This window comes from Mauremys reevesii, linkage group 20, assembly GCF_016161935.1.
Source record: "Mauremys reevesii isolate NIE-2019 linkage group 20, ASM1616193v1, whole genome shotgun sequence".
In the NCBI taxonomy this organism is placed as follows: Eukaryota; Metazoa; Chordata; order Testudines; family Geoemydidae; genus Mauremys; species Mauremys reevesii.
In genome coordinates this window covers 1,489,931-1,516,887 of record NC_052642.1, presented here as the reverse complement: position 1 = coordinate 1,516,887, position 26,957 = coordinate 1,489,931, and the positions used below count along the sequence as shown (strand labels likewise).

At 54.1% G+C, this 26,957-nt stretch overlaps 2 protein-coding genes and 1 long non-coding RNA gene across 15 annotated transcripts; 1 reads left to right on the top strand and 2 right to left on the bottom strand.

Moving 5' to 3' along the window:
- Nucleotides 1-37: 37 nt before the first annotated feature.
- Nucleotides 38-17,706, bottom strand: LOC120387474 (PHD finger protein 7-like). Of its 12 annotated transcripts, none has more exons than XM_039508300.1 (6): nt 14,406-14,485; nt 11,835-11,985; nt 11,289-11,402; nt 10,767-10,888; nt 8,964-9,153; nt 38-243 (listed from the first exon to the last, which is right to left on the bottom strand). In XM_039508300.1, the coding sequence occupies exons 2-6, from the start codon at nt 11,971-11,973 to the stop codon at nt 50-52; spliced, it is 759 nt and encodes a 252-aa protein (XP_039364234.1). In that variant the 5' UTR covers nt 11,974-11,985; nt 14,406-14,485; the 3' UTR covers nt 38-49. The 12 variants fall into 12 exon arrangements, 11 of the variants coding, with proteins under 11 accessions (XP_039364234.1, XP_039364239.1, XP_039364236.1 ...); XM_039508305.1 differs by having other exon boundaries at nt 11,835-11,981; nt 14,406-14,459; XM_039508302.1 differs by lacking the exon at nt 14,406-14,485 and adding an exon at nt 14,091-14,174.
- On the top strand, nt 17,028-22,631 carry LOC120387475 (C-C motif chemokine 13-like). 2 transcript variants are annotated; one of them, XM_039508312.1, is made up of 3 exons: nt 17,028-17,161; nt 20,853-20,970; nt 22,305-22,627. In XM_039508312.1, exons 1-3 carry the CDS (start codon nt 17,089-17,091, stop codon nt 22,414-22,416), a joined length of 303 nt encoding a protein of 100 aa, XP_039364246.1. In that variant the 5' UTR covers nt 17,028-17,088; the 3' UTR covers nt 22,417-22,627. The 2 variants fall into 2 exon arrangements, with proteins under 2 accessions (XP_039364246.1, XP_039364247.1); XM_039508313.1 differs by lacking the exon at nt 17,028-17,161 and adding an exon at nt 20,178-20,286 and having other exon boundaries at nt 22,305-22,631.
- A 4-nt stretch (nt 22,632-22,635) lies between these two features.
- Nucleotides 22,636-26,401, bottom strand: LOC120387483. The gene is made up of 4 exons (XR_005590191.1): nt 26,356-26,401; nt 24,658-24,915; nt 23,549-23,745; nt 22,636-22,774 (listed from the first exon to the last, which is right to left on the bottom strand). It is a non-coding gene; the product is annotated as an uncharacterized LOC120387483 (long non-coding RNA).
- Nucleotides 26,402-26,957: the final 556 nt, after the last annotated feature.

Here is a 26,957-nt window from a genome sequence, read left to right as displayed (position 1 = left end):
AGAACAAAACTGTACTCGGATCTAATTTTCCGTGGGGGTTTCTCTGCTGCTATGGTCTGCACAGACCTACAATGCCCAACAGCCATGAAATCCCTGGGGAGCTGGTCTTCCGGCAAAATAGCAATTTGTATCCATTCTGTGTGTTCTGGGGGGCAGCCCCTTGCTCCGGCAGGGCTGGGATGTTACGGAGAGGAGCAGCGGCAGGGAAACCCCGGGGGTCCACAGCTCTTCCCAGCACTGGTGCTGTGAAAGAAAAGAGAGAGAGATTGCAGCGAACCCCCCAGGGAGCGTTCTCACCCAGCGTTATCTGCTTCCCCAGGGGATTCCATTTGCAGACAAGGCTGAGGGGGGCAGGCCATGTCTGCTACGGCCCTGCACACTTTTTCTCATCCCACCTCTGGCTTCTCTGGAGAGCCTGCTGCTCTCGGCAGGTGCCGCGTGAGACTGTGACGCTGGCAGAGCAGGTGCCCGCTCATGCCAAGGTCCCTGTCTCCGCTGAACACTGCCAAATACAGAGCTGGAAACAGTCTTACTCCCTTGTGTATTAGTGTTGTTAAAATAGGTATTCGAATTATAAGAATGTGTTTAGCGTTTAGACTGCATTAAATGCATGTGAGTTGCTGCAGCTTTAATCTAATGTAAATCTCTGTATCCTATCTGGCAAAGTAGTATTTGGGCAGTTATATTGTAAGCCTCTGTAATTGTATAAATCACCCGACTGGAGAGAGAGATTAACTAGTGTGACGTACGGATCTGCAACGTCCTGCTTAGCAGGACAGGCCCATCGACACCAGATGGACGATTGTGGAACGTTAAAAAGGACAAAAGACTTTGTTGCTCTGCTCCCCCCCCAATGAAGATGCGTCATGCAATTGGATTCCTCACATCCCTTGAGTTTGCAGCTCAGCGCACGTGAGAGGAGGGGGATAAAACCCCTAACAAGGAGGCACTGATTATCTTTGTGCTGCTTGGAGTCTGGGAGGGGGAGGGGCCAAGGTTTGTTAGGCATAAGCAAGAGATCCCCAGTTGTTTAGTCTTAAAAGACACATAGAGCTTGTTTATTATAGACTTCTGTTACCTTCTGAAACTTAAGATCGTAACTCATTTGTGTGTGTATGTTCACCTGCTTTAACCGTGTCAATACCGCTCTAGTTTCTTTTTCCTGTTAATAAATCCCTATCGAGTTTATTGTAGGATTGTCTACAAACATTGTCTTTGGTGTGAGATTTAAGGTGCCATTGACCTGGGGTAAGTGACTGGTCCTTTGGGAGTGGGAATAATCTGAATCTTGCCATGACCCTTGGTGTAAGGGACCATCCACCAGAGTTGTAGCTCCCCTGGGTGGCGAGACAGATCGGAGTACCCACGGGGACTGGCTGTGCCTCCGTGGTTAGGCTCTTTTAGTACCTGAGGAGTTTGCACTGGATGATTGGTTGGTGAAATCTAAGTGTAGAACTCACAGCCAGTGTGGTGTTTGTGCCCTGGGGTTGGTACGCACGCTCCTGGGTCCCGGCAGGCAGCGGGACAGAGATTAGCTGTAGGGGTAACAGTTTGCAGAGGTGCCCAGACAGGGTTTTTTAACCTTAGCAGTAGAAGGGGCTGTGGCCACAGCATTGCTCAGCCCAGGCATTCCAGGAGCACTAGTCAGCCTGACTTCACAACCCTGAGCTTTTTTCCTTAAAGTTACCCCAGTCTCCCATCCCCGTAGTGTTTGGGCATCCCCCAGTCAGCACCTCGTGAGGCAGGGCTCTTATCCCCACCGGACAGCTGGGGAGATGAGGCTGAGAGAGACTAAGGCCCAGAAGCTCAAAGGTGTTCAGACTCAGTGGAAGTTAGGTCACACAGGGAGCCTGCGGCAGTGCGGGGCCTGAAGCCAGACTCCTGTGTCCCAGGCTAGAGCGCCGACCTTCTGGTGTTTGAACCTCGAGGGGTCACGCTTCAAAGAATAACGAAAGCCGGGAGTCCCCTGGGAGCACAGGAGTCTGGGAGCTGGGGCTTTAGGCAAAAACACCAAAATCATGAGCTGCCCGTGCTGTGACACTGGGTTTGTAATGAATAGACCCTCTGGTGACGTCTGCATAAGGACCACAAAGGCACCAGGCCTGGAAAGAATTTGTACCATTGGTGTCAGAGGTCATTGCACCTGGGAGGCAGCAGTGCCCGCAGACGTGCTGTATTTACACGTGCAGTCACTAGAGGGCGATGGCGCCACTGTATTGGTGCCTTGCACCTGTTGCCCAAGCACCTTAGGCTTAGGCTGAGATTCATTTCTCCATTGCCACAGGCTGGGTCCTGCCATCTGGGCCCTGTGCTGCGTCGGGGCTGTGATGATTGTGACGCTGGAAGCAAACCCCTCCCAAGCAGCCTGGCACGCAGCACGCTCCCTGCACCACCCAGCTGCCCACCCTGCCCCTCTGCAGACCAGCGGGTACAGCCAGGACCCGGTCCCTTCCCCACGCTGGCTGGGGGCTGTCTGCTTGGTCCATGTGCCTCTAGCCGAACAATCTGCTGCCCTAAGCCATCGTTCCTGGCAGCCTCCTCCTCCCCCTCCCCTCTGGGGGCGGACCCCGATCCAGCCCCTAATTAGCAGCCATAAATCAGACAGCTCCACTGGTGCTCCCCGGGGGGGTCTGCGGCACACCGAGGGGATCACCTGAGCGGGCAATGCCGTTCTCACTCCTGGTGGCGTCGCTCACGCTGTGAGAGCTCATGGGGACATTTCTGTAACACACAACAGCCCATCCGTTAGTCCAGTAGCAACCCACGGGAAGCTAACGCCGCCGGGCCGCTCTTCAGCCCCAAAGATTTGAAAGGGACGTCCCGAACCCTTGAAAACCGCCACTGGGACTGGGTTGCGTTAACCAACCGCTGGCAAAAGGCCAGTGAGAGGAACCGCGGGGAAGCTGGATTACATACGAATCAGCATGTCTGGCCGGGGCATCCCGGCATGTTTAGAGATAAGCTACTGACTTTATCAACCCAATGGCACGTGGCTTTGAAAAGCCAGAGGGGAAGTGAAGTCCTAGAGCTTGTCTGCAGGGGGAGATTTACTGGATCAGGATGTGAATTGAACTAAACTTCAATTAAGGCCAATTTTATTCCAAATGACAGTGTGAACATAGGGGATTAATCCAGTTTAACTAATCAAGTTTTAATTCACACCTTTACTGGATCCAGATTAATTTTCCTGTGTAGACGAGGCCCAAGATAGAAGCAAATGAGCTGCCACTCTTCAAATACAGTAATGAGAGATCCTTAAAGTCCCTCCTGGAAAATCTAGCTTTGATTTCGAGTAAGGTAATGGCAGAAATAATGCGTGGAGGCATCAGCGATGATGGGACCGTGAGCAAAGAACAGTGCTGGGGGTTAGGTGAGGCAGGCTGTGCCCGCAGCTGAGGAGATGGTCAAGATTTCCTACAGTGACGAGCTATTTTGAGGGCCCATCTTCAGACACATGCAAGAGGCCTTATTTTCAGTGCTTATTCTCACCCTCTGAAAATCGGGCCTCTTTAAACTGTGTCGAGTTGGGGCCCAAAAATCGAGGGACCCAAAATCGCTGGGCACTTTGGAAAGTCTTGGCTGGGTGCCTGAGCCAGTCGTGCCCAGGGCTCTCGTCCCTGCACTAAGGGGTGCCACAGCAGGGCGTGGCATCGAGGGAACCTCTGAACCGCGGGGAAGTGCCACATTGTGACTTGCTCTCCCTCTCAGACACCAGTGGCAACATTAACCATCCCGAGCGAGTTCACAGTGTTCTATAGGGATGTGTATTGTCCAGCGTCGGGGCCCATCTCTTTCACCTCCCCCAGGGACACAGCGCAGGGGATAAACGGCAGGACGCCACAGCAGCAGCGGGGGCCAAGCTGGGAGTGCTGGGGAGCCCCAGGGAGGAGAGAGAGCGGAAGGAGAGCTGGAGCCATGGGCAGAGAACTGAGATCCCGCCTGAGACAGTGAGCTCCAGCCAGCAGGGAATGCAGGGCGCGCGCTCAGGAGCTGCCCTGTCTCTCGAGGGACATCCACGCCTTGGCAGCTGTACAGCCGCCTTCTGCCAAAGCAGGTGAGCCGGTGGGTGCCAGGGAGAGCCCGGACGGCAGAGGTGGGAGAGGTGAGCGCTGGTGGGGGGGGAGGTTGCATTGTGTCGGGGACTCGAACCCCAACAGCGAAGTTCGTTGTCTGACCGCAGAGTTACAGACAACACCAGCAAGGTCCAAAACAAAAGCTCTTTATTGACAAGTGCACGTGTCAGTAAAGAACTGCTCGTATCCGAAGAGAACCAGCCCCCTCTTTACAGCTAGTATTAACTTATATAGACAGTTTTATTACGTCATAAATTATTCACTTCACACAACCCATATCCCACCCCCCTTTGGTTAGTAACAAAGCCTAATAACAAAGCACATCTGTCTTTCTTTATAATGTAAGCAAGTTGTGATGCCCCAGCAACTTTCTTATCAGCATAGTTGCCAAGCACCAGACACTGGAAGACAGGAGTTAACGCAGCTGGTAACTTGAGGAATGCACCTCCCTTTCGTATCTCACTTTTTCCCAGGGCTTTATGAAACATGCTGACTTCAGTCAGATTGACATAACTGGTTTTTGTGCTACATCTTTATTCAGGCCTAACAATCCCCCCTTTGTCCCTAGAGGACCAACGGGACTCTTGGGACAACAAATGATCGCTTGGCAGGGCACAACCGGGTTACGGTTTCTTCAGTTGCAGACGAAGCTTCAAATCGCCTTCAGGGGTAACAGTTCATTGGTCTGGGGCACTGACTATAAATCAGGTAGGTATACCAAGGGGTCTAATGTCCCAGATGTCTCGGTAAATCATTCAGTCCCACACGCCTCCTCCCCATGGACCCGGCAGGATCTGGTATGTGGGAGCCCACACCCACCCTAACCGGTCCAAATGCTTGGAAGGAGCACTGTGAATGTCCACACTTCCATCCAGAAAGTGTCCAAGTATGTCTTCATGACCACAGATCAGATGGTACTCCTGTGTGTCTGTAAGGGCAGTGGGCCAAGTCCATTGCTCAGGATCAATTTAAACATACTAGATCCCACTGCAATGCCTTTCCAGCCTCAGTGATATTTAGTACCATCTCTGTCAGTAACTTCTGGGTCACAGAACTAAGGGTGGAAATGACATGTAACTCACCAACTCCAGCCTGTACTTAAGATAGCTGAGCATCAAAAATAAGTCTAGTGGCCTTTTCTAGTTGGCCCAATTTCTCATCATTTTCTTGGCCTTTAAGAATATTCCAAATGGCAGTGTACCATTGGCCCCTAGACCACAGGGATTTGGTCAATTCTCTTTCTTTCCAGAGGAAATAACCCAGGCCCTCTGTTGTGCTAATCTAATGGCAGCCCCTTGTGAGCAATCTGGGTATGTAAAAGCGATCTGAAAACTGGATAAGGACAATGCTATTCAAAATGCAATGAGGGAGGGCAATACATGCTGAAGGATTTATCCAAAACACAGGGCGCAGCCTGTAGAATAAACCCCAAAATCCAATTAATACCACAGTTCCAAACATAAGTCCCACAAATTTCTTCCTGCCAGTGTGTAATTGTTTGTTTCTTCACCAGGGTCAGTTCTTAATGTTCTTTTTGGTCAGGAATTCCTGGACTTTGGCAATGTCAGTGGAGTGAGTGTTTTTTTCTTCTTTCCCAAAACAGATGTAGTTTAGCATTCTACAGAGAAGAGATGATGAGTACATCACCCTGTAATGGTTTTGCTTCCTTTAGAAAAATTCAAAGGCACAATAGATTTGTCCGTGGACAAGGGAGAGGTTCAACCAGCACGTTACCTTGTCCTTTTGCCATGCTGTTCAGAAGCACAATAGAACTAGAAAAAAAGAATAGGCTTATCATCAGTAGGAGAATTCTTCTGAGGTGGAGGGGTCTTTTTGCAGAGAGAATCCTGGGTCCAAACAGTCAGTCTTTGGCACTTCACAGCGGTGTTGGTAGTCAGCAGGACTCAATACAGGCCTTTCCAGCATGGAGCCAAGGCAGTCTTTCGTTGATGGATCTTTATGTAGACCCAGTCTCCTGGTTCCAAGGGGTGGGAGGGCTGCTAGGATCTTTGGGTTGTTTCTTCTTTACCTGTGAGAAAAGAAACCTAACACATTGCATTAGTGTCTTTGCAGAGTTTACAAATTGTATAGCTGCATGGGCAAATTTAAGTCCCCCCCTTGTTCCTTTTGAGGGTTAGCCAAGTCTTAGCTGTGAGGAGTGTCCTTGAACAAAGTCAGTGTCTCAGCTTTAAACTGAGCATGTTATCTATTTTTTTTTCAGTCAACTTGTTGTTTTTTTTTTCGCTTCCCTTCTCAGCTTTTTTTTTTTTTTTTTTTTTCTGAACCGTTTCTTTCCATGGGTACCAACGTATTGCACTACCAGTTAGCTAGGAGGATGGGCTTTTTAAGTAGCCCCCACCCTTCTGGTCCTTTCCCTAAAACATTTCTACTCACAAAACTACTCGAGTCCTCCCCTGTGAGACTTGCCACCTGGGCAAAACACATGGCCCACTGGCGTTGAACTATTCAATTTCCTCTTGTAGCAAACACACTGCTGTTACGACATATGCTGAGCACAAATGGTTAAATTTTAACAAGTCCCTGAAGGACTGGTACTTGCTTAGCCAGGGCTTCCTTTTCTAACTGGAAATCCTGTCTCAAGGCCTGCAACTTGCCCTGGCGCAGGTTTGAGTTGCCGCCTGGTTCATGATCCATGCTCTTAATTGCTCAATTCTAGTTATCAAGTACACATCTCGGCCCTTTCTCCAACTACTCTATTGCCCAGTCCTGCTACGACTGGGGCAGATCCACCTGCCACCCTTCCGGTCAACCAGGGTGGAGAGAAAATGCTAAACCCCTCTCCAGTTCTCAGACTTACTGCAGCTGAGAGTAGGCTCACCTTTAATCATGCAATCCTCAACATATAACACCAAAAGTACCAAACAAAAGAAACACAAAACAAAGGTAAAACAGATAGATGGTGTAAATTCTATAGGGCTCCCCTATTCTCAATTGCTCACCAAACTGTGACAAATTTGTTACCAATTTATCTACTGCAGGACGTTGGGGGAACACACCATATAATCAAATTTTAAAGCTTAATTAAAAATAATAAAACAACAATGAAGAGTGTTGGGAACGCTCCCACATTACTCAGGAAGAACATGAATACTTTAACCCTTAAGCCACTTTAATACTCACACATGTCCAAACTGGCCACGTCTGTATAACGTTCAGAGAAGGGGAATAGGCAGACGGGAGATTATCCTGTATACAGCTTGTCCAGAATTTCCAGCATGCTTCTGCTCTTGGGAAAGCTGTTTTTTACACCCTGGAATCTCCTGCAGTGTCTCTTTTAGAGAGTCCAGTTCAGATTCCAGCCCGTGGCTTCTCCAGTTTCACCAAGGCAAGCTGAATTTCAAATTAACCCGTTCCTAGACAAATTGCTCACACTGTGTCAGAGGCTTTACTTTGGTGATTAAAAGCTCCTTTGAGATATATGATCTTATCTAGATTGAAGGTACCTTCTAATGGGCATTGTTTAGATAGATTTTCACGCGTGTAAAGATTCCAATTCTTTAAATACCTGCAGGTTTTAAGACCATAATGTACGTACATGTAACATGCTGGGGTACCCTTAGGGGGTGAGGTGGAATATTTAGACTGTCCCTCCCCCATTTTCCACACACACACACACACACCAAGGCCATTATTTCCTATTACCACAATGCATCATATCTTGCTGCACAGTCAATAAATTCAGATGGCGTGAGCCCAAGAGAGACAGATGTCCCCACGGACAGTCTTCCTCCCAGTGTGGCTCTGGGGCATATGCTGGGGGATTTTTACAAGAGCTCTCCATACAGCTTTAAACATACAGCTCCAAAAGCTACCTGGTTCCAGAAATCTTCTTTCAATCTTTAAGTATTAGAGACAATGGGGCGTCCCCCAGACACTTACTGCCAACTTGTTCCATTTTGTAAGGGGACTCTAACCCCTCTTTCCCGCGTCAAGGTAAAGGGACTCTAACCCCACATCCCGCGTCGAGCGCTCACTTACCTCTCCAGGGGACTCGAACACCTGGACTGGGACTCAAACCCAGGCTGGGACTCTAACCCAGACTACTTGGATCCTGTGCAAACCTGGACTGGGACTCTAACCCAGACCTAAGTTGTCAGGGACTCTAACCCCGACAATCTGCACTGGGACTCTAACCCAGGCAACCTTAACCCTACTCAACGGGTAGGTGGATGTTGCTGGATTTCTACGAGCTTCAGCTGGTTCACAGAACTCGCCTTATCGCCGACGCAGAGATCAGATTACCAGGCAAGGCTCCTCTAAATCAGAGGATGCGCGCTGCGTTGCCTCAGAGTCTGATCCCCCGCCGGAGAGTCAGACAAAGTCCCGGCGGAGTCGCCAAAGATGTCGGGGACTCGAACCCCAACAGCGAAGTTCGTTGTCTGACCGCAGAGTTACAGACAACACCAGCAAGGTCCAAAACAAAAGCTCTTTATTGACAAGTGCACGTGTCAGTAAAGAACTGCTCGTATCCGAAGAGAACCAGCCCCCTCTTTACAGCTAGTATTAACTTATATAGACAGTTTTATTACGTCATAAATTATTCACTTCACACAACCCATATCCCACCCCCCTTTGGTTAGTAACAAACCCTAATAACAAAGCACATCTGTCTTTCTTTATAATGTAAGCAAGTTGTGATGCCCCAGCAACTTTCTTATCAGCATAGTTGCCAAGCACCAGACACTGGAAGACAGGAGTTAACGCAGCTGGTAACTTGAGGAATGCACCTCCCTTTCGTATCTCACTTTTTCCCAGGGCTTTATGAAACATGCTGACTTCAGTCAGATTGACATAACTGGTTTTTGTGCTACATCTTTATTCAGGCCTAACAATTGCAATAAACCACCAGAGAATGACGGGCTCACAGACCTGTAGGTAGCAGAGCCAGGGACCGGGGCAGCGAAGGGTCTTCACTTCCGGGGACGGGAAAGTCTGGCTCTCGGGGTGAGTGTGGTGGGTCCTGGCCTCCTGCCTCTGGCAGACGCACCGGAGCTGCCCCTGGTTCCACACGCAGCCTGGCTGGTTGCTGGTCTCCCCGGGGCGGAGAGCTGGTGGGATGCTGGAATCAGAGGCAGATGGGTGACCGTCACCGCCGTGCAGCCCCCTGCAGAGCCCAGGAAAGCCAGCAGTGCCCAGCACTAGGCCAGGAGAGGCCAGTGGGCAGCTAGTGGCCCTGTGCTGGAGGAGCTGAGCTGAGCCGCAGCGTGGCAAACGCCCGATGGCTGGCCAGTGGCTGCAATGCTGCGGAGAGGCAGCGATGGGGCTCTCAGAGTCTGCTGCTCTGCCAGTCAGTCTCTCCAGGGGAGCAGAGCCGTGGATTGGGGACCTGGGTGGCACTTTCTGCCCAACATGGGGTCACTCATACCCCCCACTTCTCCACAGGGGCAGACACCTCTGTGCATGGGGTTTGCCCCTCCCCCGTGCAGCGCTATCTTCCCACAAACCCCTGTAAAGGGGCGCTGAAGACAGGCTTCTGTGGCAGTGGGGGCGCAGAGCCCAAGACAGGTGCCCCCCGTGTCCCACAGGCGCCCATGACCTGCGGGGACTGTCCCATGGAGGTGCTAACCCCACCCCAACAGAGCAGGGCAGGAGTTGTTCCTCATGGGTGTGGTGCTGGGCTGTCTCCCTCGGGAGCGGGTGATCCGCCCAGTGCTGCCCACTCCCCATGGCCACATTTCTAATGGGACCCCTCAGGCGGGCGGCCGGGCACGTGTGTGCCCAGGTCTGTGCACACGCCACCTCCAGGCTGGCCGACAGCAATCGACAGAACAGCCAATGGGCCCCTAGAAAGGGACGGCTGAGGTTTCTGGCGGTGCTGCCGGCTGCACTGCTGGGCGTGTTCTTCCGGCTCGGCCAGGGCGTCCCCGTGCCGCCCGGCTGCCTTCGCCGCAGCCGGCACCGCCCAGTGCGCGCCTGGGAGCCCTGCGGCCCCCCCACGCCATTTCAAAGGGCCCAGGGCCATGGGCGGTGGGTCTCAATGGCAGGGGGAGGATGGACCTCCCCAAACAGCCTTGCGTGGCCCTGCCCACACTCAGGCCCCTTCCTGCTTCCTGGGCTGCGCTGCTGGGGGCTCTTCCCCCCAGGCTGGGGGCTAATGGGGGCCAGCCTGTGCTCCGGGGAGGGGGGTAGGGCGCGTCTCTCACTCACCCTCCCTCCCGGCGTTCCGGGGCTGGCGGCACTTGGGCGGCCTGGGGGTGTGTACGGGGGGCTGGCTGCCACGCCGGGTGGGGGGCTCCGGCGGTTAAGGCGGGGCCTCAGGCAGAAGGGGGGTCTGGGCCGAGGGCGGCCTCCCCAAACCCGGGGTTCACCGGCCCCCATCCCAGGGGGCCCCCGGGCCCTTGGGCAATACCCCCTTTACCACCCCCTGTTGGTGGGCCTGGGGCCAGTCCCACGCTCCCAGGGGTTACAGAGCCCCCCACGGGGGAGGCGGCTCAGGGCCGGCTCAGGATTTAGCCCTTAGGATCCAGCGTTCAGCCAGGAATCTCGCCGGCCCCGATCCCAAGGCCAGTGACGGACTCTCCTCGACTGCAATGGGCCTTGGGCCAGGCCCTCCCAGCACAGCGCCTTCTCCTCCCAATGCCCAGCGAGGGAAACGGCCACAGTCGTCAGCCCTGAGCTCCCACCAGACAAACCCAGGGCCCAGCACTTCCTTGCGTTCCAGAGGCGCCTTACCCGCCCCTGCGGGCTCCGCGCAGTCCTCACACTCCCACAGGCCCCTGGTTGTCCCCAGCGAGGAGCAGCGGCGGTGGGTCCCCTGGGAGCCACACGAGCTGCACAGCAGCAGCTGCCACGGGCTGGGAAAGCAAAGAGGTCGGTGTCGGCGACTCCCAGCTGGAGGGCCGGGAACGGCCGGAGCGAAGGTGGGATGATGGCCCAGATCCTCTGAGGTTCCCCTTGGGTTTCAGTGGCTTTTAGGAGCCTAAATACATCTGAGGATCTGGGCTGCAGCCCCGGCTCCTCCCTGCAATGAGATGGCAAAGACCAGAACAAAGGCACCCGCCTCCCTTCACGCCAGCGGGCCGGCACACCCCATCCGCCAATAGCCGGCCATTGCCGTGCAACGCCTGCTGGGCTACGGCTGAGCTGCCAATGGCCAGCAAGGGGCGGGACCTAGACTGAATCCAACCCCACCCCCTCCCCGGCACAGCATGGACCATGCGCCCGGGGCAAAGCCCTGGGAGGTTAACTGCCTACCCATCGTCTGCGGATTGCTCTCTGCCGCCCACGTACAGGCAGCAGCCGGCATCACAGCGGCTGTGTCTGTGATACTGGTCGCTGAACGCGCCGTCTTCCTCCCAGGCGGTGTCCCTGAGGGAGCAATGGGGGGAATTAGCGTTCCTCTAGCAGGCATCCACAGGGTGCTGGCACTTCAAATGCTGGGTACCAGGCTGCAAGCTCCCTGGGGCAAGGACCATGTCTTTCATCTGTGTTTGTACAGCACCTAGCGTAATGGACTCCCGGTCCAGGTCTGATGCTGGAAGCAGGGGTGGCTCTAGAAATTCCGCCGCCCCAAGCAGGGCGGCACGCCGCAGGGGCGCGCTGCCAGTCGCTGGTCCCGCGGCTCCGGGGGACCTCTTGCAGACGTGCCTGCGGAGGGTCCGCTGGTCCCATGCCTGCGGGAGGTCCACCCGAGCCGCGGCACCAACGGACCCTCCGCAGTCATGAGGACTGTTTGACTTGGAGAGGAGGCGAGAGGAAGCTGCCTGGAGAGGTCAGTGAGGTTCGGGAGAGAAGCCTGACCTGGAGATGTGGAGTCCCAGGATGGAGCAGGAACCCCGAAAGGACCCGGATTCAGATCCCGAAGAATGCTCTGAGTGATGAGGAATGGGAGGCAGGGATCCACGCGCTGGTGTTTTGTATTTTGCCTGGATCTGCACATCTCTTATGCTGTCTAAAGTGAAGTGTGATTGTGTTAGAAACCGCACGCAAGGTCTCTGCCTGCTTCAACCGTGGTGTGTCCCTGCAGGGGTTAACTGTTCGCCGGGTGCCTGCAGGATGGAGCTCTGGGAGGGGTGTGCCCAGGCTGCTGGGGGAGCTGGCAAGAGTCTCAGGGCTCAGAAGAGGGCGCTAGATGGAGGATCGGCACCCTGGGAACGTGTCTCGAGACCCAAAGCCAGAGGCAGTGTCTGGCCTGGGCTCAGACTCAACATGCCCAAAGCACCTGGGTCCAGCGTTGGGACGCAAACACAGCAGCCTGGCGAGTGTCCGGAGGGGGCACTTGACCGGGGCTGGGGCAATGGAGAGCTGAACACCCAGCCAGGCGCTCGGTGCAATGGGGCTCTGCTCCGGGTGGGTCTCTGGGTGTCACTGGGTACAAATTATCCTAACCGCCAATGCTCCCCTCACTGGCCTCTTCCCCCCAGGCTTTGTCTGGCTCTGAGGGCCCAGGATCTTCCACCCTCACTGGGCCGGCCCTTCCGCCAGGCGTATCCGCGGAAACAGGGGCCTGCTCACTATGTAAGGTACTGCCCTGTGTGTGGGTGTAGTGTCCACCCCCCCAAACCCACCCACTGTGCTGTACCCACACAGCCACAAACACACACGCTGTGCTGTACACACCCCCAGCTGCCCCCAAACACACACACACACACTGTGCTGTACACACACACACACACACAAACACACACACTGTGCTGTACCCACACAGCCACAAACACACACACTGTGCTGTACACACCCCCAGCTGCCCCCAAACACACACACACACACACACACTGTGCTGTACACACGCAGCCACCATCACACACACTGTGCTGTACACACCCCCACCTGCCCCCAAACACACACACACACACACTGTGCTGTACACACAGCCACAAACACACACTGTGCTGTACACACACACAAACACACACACTGTGCTGTACCCACACAGCCACAAACACACACACTGTGCTGTACACACCCCCAGCTGCCCCCAAACACACACACACACTGTGCTGTACACACGCAGCCACCATCACACACACTGTGCTGTACACACCCCCACCTGCCCCCAAACACACACACACACACACACACATTGTGCTGTACACACCCAGCCACAAACACACACTGTGCTGTACACACACACAAACACACACACTGTGCTGTACACACTCCCACCTGCCCCCAAAGACACACACACACACACACTGTGCTGTACACACACACAAACACACACACTGTGCTGTACACACCCACACACTCTGCTGTACACACTGAAACCCAAACACACAAACTGTGCTGTACACACCGACTCCCAAACACACACACTGTGCTGTAAACACACACACACAGAGTGCTACACACACACACACACACACAAACAAACACACTGTGCTGTACACACTCCCAACCCCCCTCAAACACACACACTGTGCTGTACACACACACACAAACACACTGTGCTGTACACACCCCCATCTGCCCCCAAACACACACACTGTGCTGAACACACCCCCACACACGGTGTGCTGTACACACCCACACACCCCAAACACACACACTGTGCTGTACACACACAAACACACACACTGCTGTACACCCCTCCAAACACACACACTGTGCTGTACACACCCCCACCTGCCCCCAGACACACACACTGTGCTGTACACACACACCCCAAACACACACACTGTGCTGTACACACACACACAAACACACACACTGCTGTACACCCCTCCAAACACACACACTGTGCTGTACACACCCCCACCTACCCCCAGATACACACACTGTGCTGTACACACACCCCCCAAACACACACACTGTGCTGTACACACACACAAACACACTGTTCTTTACACACACACACACCCACAAACACACCCACACCCACACACTGTTCTTTACACACCCACACCCACAAACACACACACTGTGCTGTACACACCCACACTCACACACACACACACACCCCTACAAACCCTGCTCTCCCCTTGCCAGGTCTCGAGCCTGCATCCACTGTCTATACTGCTGTGTTTGTTCCTGTAGCGTGAGCCCGACTCAGCTGACCTGGGCTCTGAGCCTCACTGCAGTGGGTCTTGCTGCTTGGTGGATGCAGGGGCGGCTCTAGGCACCAGCTAAACAAGCAGGTGCCTAGGGCGGCGAAATTTAGGGGGCGGCGAAATGACGGGCGTATGTGCCCGCTACCGGAAGAGCGGCGGAGCTCTTCCCGGCTGCAGAGAACAGGCCGCTCCTCGGCTTGTCCCGCGGGTGCACACCAGAAGCGGCCCCTCCTCTGCAGCCGGGGAAGGGCGCGCTACCAGCTCCGCCTGAGGAGGGGTGGGGTGGGGTGGGGTGGGGTGGGGAGGGGAGGGGGTTGCTTACCGGGAAAGGCGGGAGCCGGTAGCGCAGCCCTGCCCGGGCTGCAGAGGAGGGGCCGCTTCTCCTCCGCTTGTCCCCGCCGGTGCACTCCGAGAAGCGGCCCCTCCCTCTGCAGCTGGGGAAGGGCCGCGCTACCAGCTCCCGCCGCTCTTCCGCAGTAAGGCCCCCGGCGGAGCTGGTAGCGCGGCCCTGCCCCGGCTGCAGAGGAGGGGCCGCTCCTCAGCTTGTTCGCGCTGCTCTCCTGCGGGCAGCGGCCACCCCCCACCGTCCAGACCAACCGGTAGCCAGCTGCAGGCCGCCTCCCTGGGGGGGGCTAGGGCGGCGCTGCGCTGCTCGGGGGGCGGGGGCTCGGGCTGCGGTCGGCGCCGCTCGGGGGGGGGCGGTGCTCTTCTTTTCTGCCTGGGGCGGCAGAAAAGCTAGAGCCGGCCCTGGGTGGATGTGCCCTGTGGATGCCAGGGCGCCCTGGGAGAGGGCAATCCTTGCTGGCAGATGCTAGCCGGGTTCCCTGCTCTGGGTGCCGGCGGATTGTGTCTGAGGGGGAGGCTGCAGCCCGTCCCCATCTAGCTCCCAGCCCAGCCTCACTGCACTGAGAACCCCTGTCCATGGTGCCAGGAGATCTGAGCCGAGCCCTGCTGCGGTGCTGGAAAGCAGCCGGGCCTAGCGGGGATACAGCTGCACCGGGCACAGGGCTAGGGAGGGGTGAGGCAGGGGCTCAGCTTTTCTCTCTGAGCAGGAGCCAGTTATCCCAGGACAGCGCTCGGTTCCTCTGGCGTCTCCACCAGACTCCGGGCAGGGTTTAGAGCCAATATTGCCCTGCCACAGCGTTTCCCTGTGAGCCAGATTTCCTGACAGGGACTGACCTACCTCACACGGAAAGGCGAACACATGTGGTGTCCCGCAGCTAGGCAGGGACCCACACCAAACAGCCCCAAGCTGCGGGAAGGTGGCCCCTAGCACAGGCTGGGCCAGAACCATGGATCTGTCTGATCTAGGCAGAGCTGGAAATGCCACCTATTAAGGTTGCCCAACACTTTTTATTCAAAGTCCGTGTTTTCATTTGCTCAGCATTTCCCCAAACTTTAACCATTTCGGCATAAATTTCCCAGGCCAGGTGTCTGCCTACGGCTGATTTTTTCTGGAGAGTTTCATTGAAAACAATTTCAGCCAGTTCTGACGACGAGGTTGGGAAAACGCAACCGTCTGTCAGTCACTGTCCCATGGCGAAGCGACGGGGCTCAGAGCAGGGGTGTGGCGTTCGGCTGGGGGGGTGCCCTTGGGACAGAGAGAGTTGCGTTTTGTGAAAACCTGCCCTCGGTTAACTCAGTTACAATCCTCTTGAGAACTCACTGGCAGTTGTTAGAATTTTTTCAGCTGGGCAAAACACTCTCATTTGCTCCAACCTTGTTACTGGAAACGACGGAACCGTTTTTGCGGAGACCTGCCAATCAAATTCAGCCTGGGGCAGACAACCGGCATGGGGAAAATTCAGCCAAAACAGTTAACGGCCTGTCTGGTTTCCAAATGCTTTAAAGAAGTGCCCACAGCCTCACGATACACGTGCCACACGCGTCTGTCTGGTGTGCACAAGAGTCTCATTCCTTGGAGGCCATTTCGATGCCTACCTACCGGATCTGTGTGTGCAGCTAGGTATTTAGTGGCCGGATTCTGCTTGCTGACACATGGGTGTAAATCTGGAGTCTTTCCATTGGAGTCCAAGAAACTTAACTGCATTTACACCATGAAACGACAGCAGGATTTTGCTCCTGGACATCTAAACAGCTTGACCTGCACCCCAAAAATACTGTGAGGGTATCACCCTCCCAAGGGGGTGGGGCTTTCTCCTCCTCTCGCATCCTGGACGCATAACAGGGAAATGAAGCTGCTACTTCTGCCACTGCAGCGTTTCAGGCCCAGAGAGCGAGTTAGAGACCTGTGAGTGTAGTGGAAGAGGACCCTGGTTCAATCCCCTGCCTCGGTGGGCTATAACAGGGTGTGCTGGCTCAGTTTCAGGCTCTGCCACAGAGTCCCTATGTAATCTTGAGCAAGTCATTTAATCTACCCCTGGCCCTTGGCGTACCATGGGGCTGAGACTTCCCTGCTTCCCAGGGGGCTGAGGATGAAATAGGTTCATGACCGTGAGGCACTCAGGTTCTATGGCCCTGGGAGTGCATCTGCAGACAGCTCCCCTGCAATGTACCTTCGCACACACAATGGGCTGGATTATGCATCATTTCTAAGGCACGCTGGCCGGTGTCACTGGCTGTGTTTGAAACAGGCCTGCCCAGGCCTTCAGCAAACACTCGGGCAGAGAATCGAACCTCATCCTGTGTGGTTTGCAAGTGACTAAATTTAAACCTAAAACCCTCTGCCTGCCCCTCTCCGTCCTCCCCCAGGAGCATGTGCAGGGCTGGCTCCTTATCTGCAAATCAGCAAGAGACTTTCCAGTGACACTGCTCTTCTGTCTCCCCGGCCACAGGAGCGTGGGGACATAGGTATTAATAGATGATAATGAACGAATGGAATAAGTATTCATCCAACATGGAAATTCCAGCACCATCATGGGAATCCCTGCTGAGGGCTATAAAATACCATGGCTGGCGAGGGGGAAGGCAGACCATTCTCGGCCACCCCAACCTGCCAGAATCTGCCTGCTGCTGGTGCCAGAGCCGAGACACCCCGCCTGGAAATGAAGGTTGCCTCCTTAGCCCTTGTAACACTGCTCCTTGCGGCTCTCTGGATGGAAGCCCAGTCGTTCAGCTGTAAGTAGCGGGTCAGCCCCTTTCTTTCTCCTCGAGACCCCAGCTTAGACAAGGCGATCAGGAAGGAAAGCTACCCACAGTGCAGAGGAAGGCTGCTCTCAGAGATGAGGGAGTGGGCTGGGCGCTGGGAGATCTGGGTCCGATCCCACCTCTGCCACAGACTCTGTGCGCCATAGCTGAGTCACTGGGGCTGGGATATCTTAGGCCTTCCCATTAAAGGGTGGAAAATCCCCAGGGCAGTTTTGAAAGCCTCAGCCTTCGTCTCGCCGTGGCTCCGTTCCCCATCTGGGAAATGGAGCTCACGATTCTCCTTTTGTCTTGTCTGTTTAGATCATGAGAGCGGAGCCCATGGCTCTGTGCAGCACCCAGCACAATGGGTTCCCCCCCCCCATCTCTTTCAGGGCCTTTAGGCACAACTGAATCTGAATCCTTCCTGCCTCACCAGACATAGCTCAGGGCAAGAACAAGGCTCCAGGATCCCTGCCTATCCCGGCCTGCTCTGTGCATATCCTCTATTGTTAAGGCCCATTAGGTTTCCCTCACTGAGCTGTGTCTGATGGATGGACTCTTTCAGTGAGGCCCTTTGTGGATTCCTCTGGTTCATTCGTCACCCACACCCCAGATATTGCCATCTTCTTTTCTGGAGCAGTTTGGAGCTTAAAGGGGTGTCAAATTCCCTGAGGAAACTCAGCACACTTTCAACTTTGGGGGAAATTGATGCCATTTAATGTGCAGTGTTTTCCTGAGGCATTTGCTTTCGACGGCACTGAGAGGCCTGTCTGCACCTTCTGATGGATTTTCAGCTTTCACATCAGGCTGTTCAGGGGGAAATAACACCTCAGTGTATGGTTTGCAGATTGCGCTGCAAGTTGTAGATTTTCAATGGCCAAATCCTGTTGAAGCTGGGGAATGCGGCGCCATTTTGTCAAATCGTTACATTAGTTCCTTCCGGTTCTGCCCCTGGCCTCTCTACAGCTGCAGTGCACATCTATGGACAGGAGATTCAGGCTTTGTGCTACCTGGGGGGTGGTGCTCAGCCCTGGGGCTGGCAGCAGAGCCCGTTCTTGGGCGGTTACTTTCAGAAGGGCCTTGCCATGCGTGGAGCTGGCAGAGAATTGCCCATCAAAGCCACTGCCTGGCAAATGCTTTTCCTCACAATGGAATTTTTCACAGAACAAATTGTGTTCTCATCAATATTTTTCAGGTTTTCATTAAAAAAAACACACAGAAAAGGGAACATTTTCATTTTGGGATTTTTCAAAGATGTCTTGATTTTTTTTTAAACAAAAACAATTTTGGGGGCTGTTCTTGCTGAATTTTTTCCCTGGGAAAAAATTAGGGTTGCCAACTTTCTAATAGCACAAAACCAAACACCCCTGCCCCACCCCTTCCTGAGGCCCTGCCCATGCCCCGCCCCTTCTCCAAGGCCCCACCCACTGCTCATTCCATCCCCCTCCCTCCCTCGCTTGCTCTTCCCCACCCTCACTCACGTTCAGCGGGCTGGGGATAGGGTTGCAGGGGGGCTTGAGGGCTCTGGCTAAGGGGGTGGGCTCTGGGCTGAGTCTGGAGATGAGGGGCTGAGGTGCGGGAGGGTGCTCCGGGCTGGGATCAAGGGGTTTGGAGGCAGGAGGGGGATCAGGGCAGGGGGTGAGGGTGTCAGGGGTGCAGGCTCCAGACGGCACTTACCTCAAGCAGCTCATGGAAGCAGCAGCATGTCCCCCCTCCAGCTCCTACACAGAGGTGCGGCCAGGTGGCTCTGCGCACTGCCCTGTTCACAGGCACCACCTCCGTAGCTCCCATTGGCTGCGGTTCCCAGCCAATTGGAGCTGCAGGGGTGGCACTTGGGGTGGGACAGCATGCGGAGCTCCCTGGCTGCCGCTACACGTAGGAGCCGGAGGGGGGACATGCCGCTGATTCCGGGAGCTGCGTGGCACAGAGGCTAGCAGGGAGCCTGCCAGCCCCACTATGCAGCGCTGCCAACCAGACCGTCAATGGCCCAGTCAGCAGTGCTGGCCGGAGCCGCCAGGATCCCTTTTCAACCGGGTGTTCCAGTGGAAAACTGGACACCTGGTCACCCTAGACAAAATAGATCCTTTCCTGACCCGTTCTAGGCACAAGACTGGAACCACATGGGACACCCGTACAGCCAGGGAGACCAGAGATCTCCCAGGCTGCCCATAGTTCAGTTCCACTCAGCTACTTCTTTCCCCGCACACCCTGGTTGCTCAAGGCTGCCTGGCCCTGATCTAGTGCCTCCCCAGGGAATGGGCATGAGCTCGGGCCCAGCAGAGCGTGGGGAGCTCCCAGTCCAGGTGTCCCACTAGAGACGTGCGGACTCACCCCTGCGGCGCCTCCTGCTGGTCTCTTCCGGGAATTAGCTCTCTAGCCCCCGGAGCGTCCTCTGCAGGCCGGTGTTCCGCTACCACTTGGTCCCCGCATCCCTCCCAGACCCAGTGCCCGTTATCTGGGGCACTGCCCCCTGGCAGTAACTCCTCAGTCTTAGGGTTTCCCCTCCCTGGGGAACCCCCACCCACTATCCCCACCTTGCCTCAGTATCAGGCTACTGCCAGTTATCGTCTAGCCCCACGCCCTGGGGCAGACTGCAGTATCAGCCACTCAGCACTGGCAAGGAGGGTTTGGACCTGCTGCCTTGGCCTACCCCTGGGCTGCCCTTTGCAAGCCCCAGTACCTGTTAGCCCAATGCTAGGCCGCAGCCTGGGGCTTTCCAGGAAGGAGCTCCCCAGCTCCTCTGCCTTTCCCCAGCCCTGCTCCACCCCAATACCCTGTCTCTAGCTCCCTCAGCCAGGCCCTTCTCCCTCTTCAGCCAGAGGGAGCCTGACTGGGCTCCTGGCTCACTGCCTCTTACAGGGGCCAGCTGGGCCTGATTGGGGCATGGCCCCAGCTGCAGCCACTTCCCCCAATCAGCCCAACCTAAAAGCTGCTTTCTCCAGTCACACCCCCCTCTCAGGGCTGTTTTTAACCCCTCTGGACCTGAGCGGGGTGACCACCCCGCTACACCCACGCTTTGGGATCCGAACTAACCCAAACACCAGTGCTGAGAAATTGATCACGTTTCATCCGAGGGCCTGAAAGGCTGTGCTGATGTTTCATGTCCCGCGTGCTGGGTAACATGAGAGGACTCCCTGTTTCTGAAACTAAGCTGGTTCTCTATTAAGAGATCTCTATCACCGAGATCCTGCAACTGCAAGGAGCATTCAAGCCATGTGCACACAGACTGCAGCCTCCTGCAAACTGAGCTCCTCCCTCCAAGTTCCATGCAGGTTGCTACAATCAACATAAATTAATTAACCCCTGCAAACCACTGCCCCCGCCCCCGGCAGGGGTGTTAACATCCTTGTCCCCATGCTACCAGTGGGGAAAGAGAGAAACAGAGAGGCAAACAGCTAAACAATGAGATCGACAGTGACTCAGTGGCAAAGCTGGGAATATTATAATTGCAATATTTCAGTGGCAGTGACAGGCAGAAACCCTCCAGTGCAAAACATCAATGAATCCAATCTCAGGGGTATCAATGGGAGCATCAGATAATTCCCTCCTGACCCCCAGAGACAGGTTTCGCTGCTCCCCAGCACTACTGAAGTCACTATTACACATGATTAATCCTGTCTCCTCAGTTCTTCATTATTATCCAGCGTATGAGAACTCACGCAGCTTCCTTTCTTCTTTCCAGTTGATAGGAAACCCAACACATGCTGTTATGCAAGCAATTTTGTCCGAAAACCGATCTCCCCGCAACTGATCCGGAGTGACAGACCCACGGATCGGAGATGCTCCCGCCAGGCCGTGATGTAAGTTTCACAGGGTGGCAGACGCACGGGGCTTGATGATTTTCTTTTCTCTTGTGTCTGTAACTCCATCTGATCCAGTAAACACGACAGAAAAGTCCTTTCCGGGAGCTGCTCATGTTGTACCTAATCCGCCACCTGATGATTCACACGCAGAGCGAGCTCTCGAATATACCCCTTTGCAGCAAGGGGTAAATAGTGGTTTCTATGCTGGGATTTCTTTACTAAGGCTGGTCTACATGGAAAGTTCCACCCATTTCATTAAAGGTCTGATTTAAAAACCAATTCCGTTAAACAGATGCCAGTGGCCTTGCTTATTTTAGTTACCATCAAAACTTGTTCCTAATCAACCCGCAACACGACACTTTCATGAGAGCATCCACAGGTATTTGCACTGGTTTCCCTAAATCATGTCAATTGCTGCAACTTTCTATGTAGCCCAGCCCTAAATACATTGGGATAAATCATCTGTTACTGCCCAAAGAGTTACTGGAGATCAAAACCGAATGACACATGTAACCATAAAGAAGCACAGTGCACCATGGGATGTGCTCCCCTTGCTAGTTGTATTGTGTATGTGAACTGCCAGTGTTGTTGCACATTAGCAGATAGCCGCGGGGTCTCATAGTCAGTGTGAACAGATGAGATTCCTCTAGAAAAGGACATTGGAAAGGAGCAATAGAAAAGTGAGAGGAGGGGTAGGTGTCACTGTCAGTGAATGTCTCTGCCTGGCTCAATCAGTTCCGATGCCGTAGTGAGAGATGATCCCAAAGAGCTCTGTGTTTGCCCCAGCTCTGGACGCCTGCACATCAGGATCAAGGTGTCTTGGCAGAGAGGTCAGCGGCACTGATCTTAGGCCTGAGTGCACTGAGTCGTGCGTGAGCCCAGAATTGGACTGGCAGGGGATACCCCAGCCTAGGACCGCAGTGCATTGACAAAGCTGGTGGGGGCTGTGCTGGAGTAGCTGGGAGTGCTGCAGGCCAAGATCATGGTGTATTGACCGGTGGTGTGTGGTGGGGTGGGGCACAGATTGCAATAGGACAAGATGTGGCAGGTCCGGATTGAGGTGTGTGTCAAAGCTGGAGGAGGCAAGTGCCACAGCAGCAGCCCCACAACACTGTGCCTGGGGCCAGGCAGCTCTGTCAGCCTCCTGCACTCAAGAGAACCGATTTCACTGCAGAACCCGACCGTTTCAGGGACAAACGCCTTCGTTCCCAGCGCTCTCACAGTCACTGCCCTGGCCCCATAGCCACGTGAGCTGTGATCAGAGTCCCTGTGCATCTCTGGCCCGTGCCTAAGGGAACCTGCCTCATGGCCCTTTCTCTCTCTATTCACAGCGTGGTGCTGCAGAGGGGGAAGGAATTCTGTGTCGATCCCAGTGCAGAATGGTTCAAGACGTACAAAGAAAACCAGAAAAACTCCTTAAAGAAACATGGCCTCCGGGTCTGAGACAGCAGCAGCTGGACACGATCTCAGTTTCACACGCTACATTATTTATATGCACTGACGTACCAGTGTACGGTTTAGCTAATTTATTTTTCTAGTCCTGTTAATTTATGCGAAAACCCCCTTCCATTCCCTTCATCCCTTCTGTGTCCTTTTCCCTCCCACTGAACATGTGATGGGGCAGCTGGCCAAAACCACTGTCACTCTCTGCAGACACAATAAAATCCAGTGTTTTTTAACATGTCCCAGTGCTGCCACTGATGTGAGTAGGAAATGTCCCCCCATTTCTGAACAAGGATGGGCCTTGTTGCCGTGGTGTCACTATGGAGATCCAAGGATGGTGCAGGGCAATGTGGTGTCACTATGGAAACACAAGAGTGGTGAAGGACAACCTGTGTTACTATGGAACAACAAGGATGCTGTGGGGTTGTAATGGAGGAGGGAATCAGGGAGTGGACTGACCCTTGCTCACAGGAGGGGCACGGGGAAGAGGGAACAGGGCCACTCTGAGCTTGTGGGCTCGTTCTTCTCCATCCTTCCCCCTCCCCACCTGTGCGAATGGTACAGGATGCTCCCCACCCCACCCCAAAACCCCTTTGGCTCTTGAGAGGCGAAGGGGGCAGGGCAGAGCTCTGGCTGCTTCCTGCAGCAGCACTGATTGGCGGCTCTTCCCAGGAGGCAGGGCAGTGGCAAAGGCAGCCAATCAGAGGGAGCTTTCCCCAGGCAGGGCTGGAGTGCCTGGTCCCATGGCCAGACTGGCTGCAACCCACTGGTGCCAGAAGTGGGATGGCAGTGACCACAGGGCTGACTCTGATCTTGCTCTCACCTCGCACTGGGCAGCTCCCTTCCCCTGGGTGCCAGAGTGAGGGAGACCAAAGTCAGGCTGGTGTCCGAGCTCAGGGGTTCCTTTACTGATTTACCTGCTGTCCCCTCCCCATGGTACCTGGCAGAGGAGAAGACATGCCAGGGGGTTAAATGCAGTAGCCTGAGGCTCTCAGCCTGGGGGGCACCATAACAGAACAAACGCCAGGGCACTGCCCCAGCCTACCCTCCCCGTATTGCTGTGGGGAGCAGGATCTCGGCTAGGCGGGAAGGGGGTGCGGTGTGAAGAAGGTGGGGAACCCACTGCACTAACCTTTCCCTTCTGAGAACCAAGGCCCAGATCCCCGCTGGGGTTCAGGAAAGAAGCTGGGCCGCCCCCCAGCTCTGCTTGATCTGTTTGCGCTGAATCCGCCCTGTTCGTCACTCTCCGCTCCAAGCTGTGGATCTCATGGACGCGAAGCTGCTGGGCTCTCTGGCCTGGAGCTCCTGGGTTTCCCTGTTTTTGAAGGACTTAGGAGAAGGAAAGTTCTTGGACACTAATTCCCCGGGAGCTTGTCCCTGTCCCAGGCTGACAAGACACTGTCGGTAACAGACACATGGCGGGGTGGGAGGCTGTCTAGAATTTTGGGTGCCAGTAGAAACTGCAAATGCGATTGCAGCTACTGGGGTCTTACTGTTTAAGCACCTGGCCCACCTCCCCTTGACGCTGAAGACTCTTTCTGTGGACTCTAGTGAGAACTGGACCTGCCCTCTACGGCTAAGAGTCCATAACTTTTGAAACAGCCTTTGGTTTTCTCATGTAGGAGGCCGGGGGCTTGAGGAGCAGGTACCCCCCCCTCCCCCAATGACAATCACCTCAAAGAGACCCCCTTAAACTTCCCACAGGCCTAGGAAAAGCCCATCCTCCATTGATATTTGCTCCCAACCTGCTTTCACTCCATCTCCAAAACCCTCCTGCACCCCTAGGATCAGCCCCTCGCCATCCCCCCACGGGCCCAATGCACCCATGTACTCCCTCTTCTCCCGCCCCACTTTCTGCTCCCCGTCCCCATCCCCATGACAACACTGACAATGCTGGGGGGCTGGGACATCACAGACCCCTTCCCTTTCCATGGCACCATTAATGCCCAAACTGCCCCCGGGAACAAGCCGTTTGGTTGTGGTTCTTCCTAACAATGTTTGGGGCATTTCTGCCTTTTCCCTTTGGCCTCCCCTGGTGCCAGGCAGCAGCTGAGGTACAAACCTGCATCTCCCTGTTATTCCTACATGGTTCCCTAGGGGTCTGACCTAGAGACCCTCACAGAACAGGGAGTAGGCTCAGGGAGCTGCCTCGACCTCCAGGCAGAGAGAGGGGGTGTAAGCAGGATACATGCAGGTTGAATCGTGACTGCAAGCTTTTATCTCTGCATTGTGCTCTTGTACCTTGTGCATCTGCACCACGTCTCCTCCACCTCCTGTGCCACTAGAGAACAGGTGCTTTTTCTCATGACACAAACCTTCCCATATGGTGGGAGACCCCTTCCACCAACACTTATGGCAGAAGCCCCCTGTAAAACGAACTCACGGAACTCCCCTGGTTTGGTGTCAGCAACAACTTTACCCAGGGTTCACCTGGTGGCAATGGGGATTAAGATCAAACTAACATACAGGATTTGTTCATCTTTGTTTATGTTCTTGTTCCTAAGGAAAATGAAATTAAACATGAAGTTAATTATTAATTAAAGAATAAGAGACTAATTATGTGATAACCTGAAGGATATTGTAATACTGAATGTCACCTTGTTTTTTTTTCTGTTAGCAATACAGGGAATGCTGGCTACTCTGGGACAAGTTTATTTGGTGTAATTTACCCCCTTTGGACTAAAGAATTCTGCAGTAACACCTCGCTCCAAAGGTTGGGGTGAGGGACTAGGTGAGACTGAGACTGCAGACCTGCTCTAGACGTCAGTTAATTCTATTGCAGATGGGATTTATTCTGACAACCTTTAAAGTCAATTTTCTGTTGAGAGAGAAACGACTTGAAGAAACACGTTGTGTAACCTTTTACCCGGCTAGCCTGTAACAGCCACTGACTGCTAGGGTGCTCCCATTCAACAGGAACCTACGGGCATCAGAGCCTCCGCCACTAAAGGGGTCGCCTGACAGCCCCAAACACTGCGCCAGAAGGAGGCCCAGAGTCTGGCTGGGTCCCTGGGGGGGGGAGGGAGGAGACCCCCATGGACGCCGGAGAGGAGTGGTAAATCCCGAACCCTGATGGAACTGAACTGACACCCCACAGCCGCCTGCCACTCCGGGGGCGTTTCCCAGGGTCCTAGGCCCTGATCCTTGTCACTGGCTGACAGACAGTCAGGGCAGAAACAGAAGGGGCTGGGGGCAAACGTGAGTCTGTGCCACCTTGATGCCCCCTGACTCTGGGCGCAGTGGGCTCCCCGAGGGTGAGAGAGCAGCCACACGGCTGCTGTAACCTGGGGCCCAGCCATGGCCCACCAGGATGGTTGTGGCAGCTGGCACTGCTGGGGCATGGCTGACCCGTGCTCCCTGGATCCCTCCCCTTTGCAGCCTCTGGCCAGAGACTGCTCTGGGTGCCTGGGCTGTCAGATCCCAGCCAGCCACTGGCATTGCCAGACCTCCCTGATCTATGGTGCTGCTGCTCTCCCTGCTTCTAGGAGTCACTGCCTCCCCCTGGGCCAAGATGTGACAGTGCTGCCCGTGGGAGCCAGCTGAGGTCACTCAATTAGGGTGAACTGCAAACAGAATGGGGCAGACAAACCCCAGAAGCTGGTGGTTATTCCAATACTTAGATTTACCAAGCCAGCACAGAACAGCTTCTACAGTACCTCACTGGTTACTCAGAAGTTCAAACACTGCAGTTCCCTTAAAGTGCCCAACCTCAAGCCTCCATCCAGACACACACGCCAGCTATGATGATGATTACTGAAAATCTTATCTCATCATATAAAATAAAAGGTTCTTCCAATCTCAAAGGATCAGCCACATACCCAGGTCCAATTAACTAGATCTTACCTAAAATACACGCTATAGCCAATTCTTATTAACTAAGCTAAAATTTATTACAAAAGAAAAGTGAGAGAGTGTTGGTTAAAAGACCAATATACATACAGACTTGAATTCAGTTCTTGAGGTTCAGATACATAGTAGAGGTGAGCTTGTAGTTGCCAAAAGTCCTTTTAGAAATAGTCCATAGGTTATGGTCCAATGTCCATATTCAGGGTGACTCCAGTCAGTGACTGGGGATCTCAATCCTTATGGCTTAAGGTTTCCCCCTCTTGAAACCCAAAGCAGATCTGAGATGAAGTAGGATCATGTCCTAGGGTTCTTATACATTTCCAGCAGCCTTTTGGCTTGAGAAAACAATAGGCCTAATGCTCCTTCTCCCAAACATGCTGGCAATTAACACAGGGTAATTTAGCCATTAAATAGTTCAGATACGGGTTACCACAACCTTCAAAGAGACACATAGAAAATAATACTATTTCACCCAAGCATCTTCCTAAATGTTAATATTCCTTTTTGATCTTTAAATTAAAGCCATAGCAATAAACAAGTCTTGTTTGCTTACATCACAAGACCTGAGCAAACACCTACCCTTCTACCTCTAACAATGCAGACCTGCATTTCAAAGCTCTGTTCATTTACACATCTTCCTAACCAGTTTCTAACATTCAGCCCTGGGTCAGGTTAGTCTGCGAGTTAATTAACTC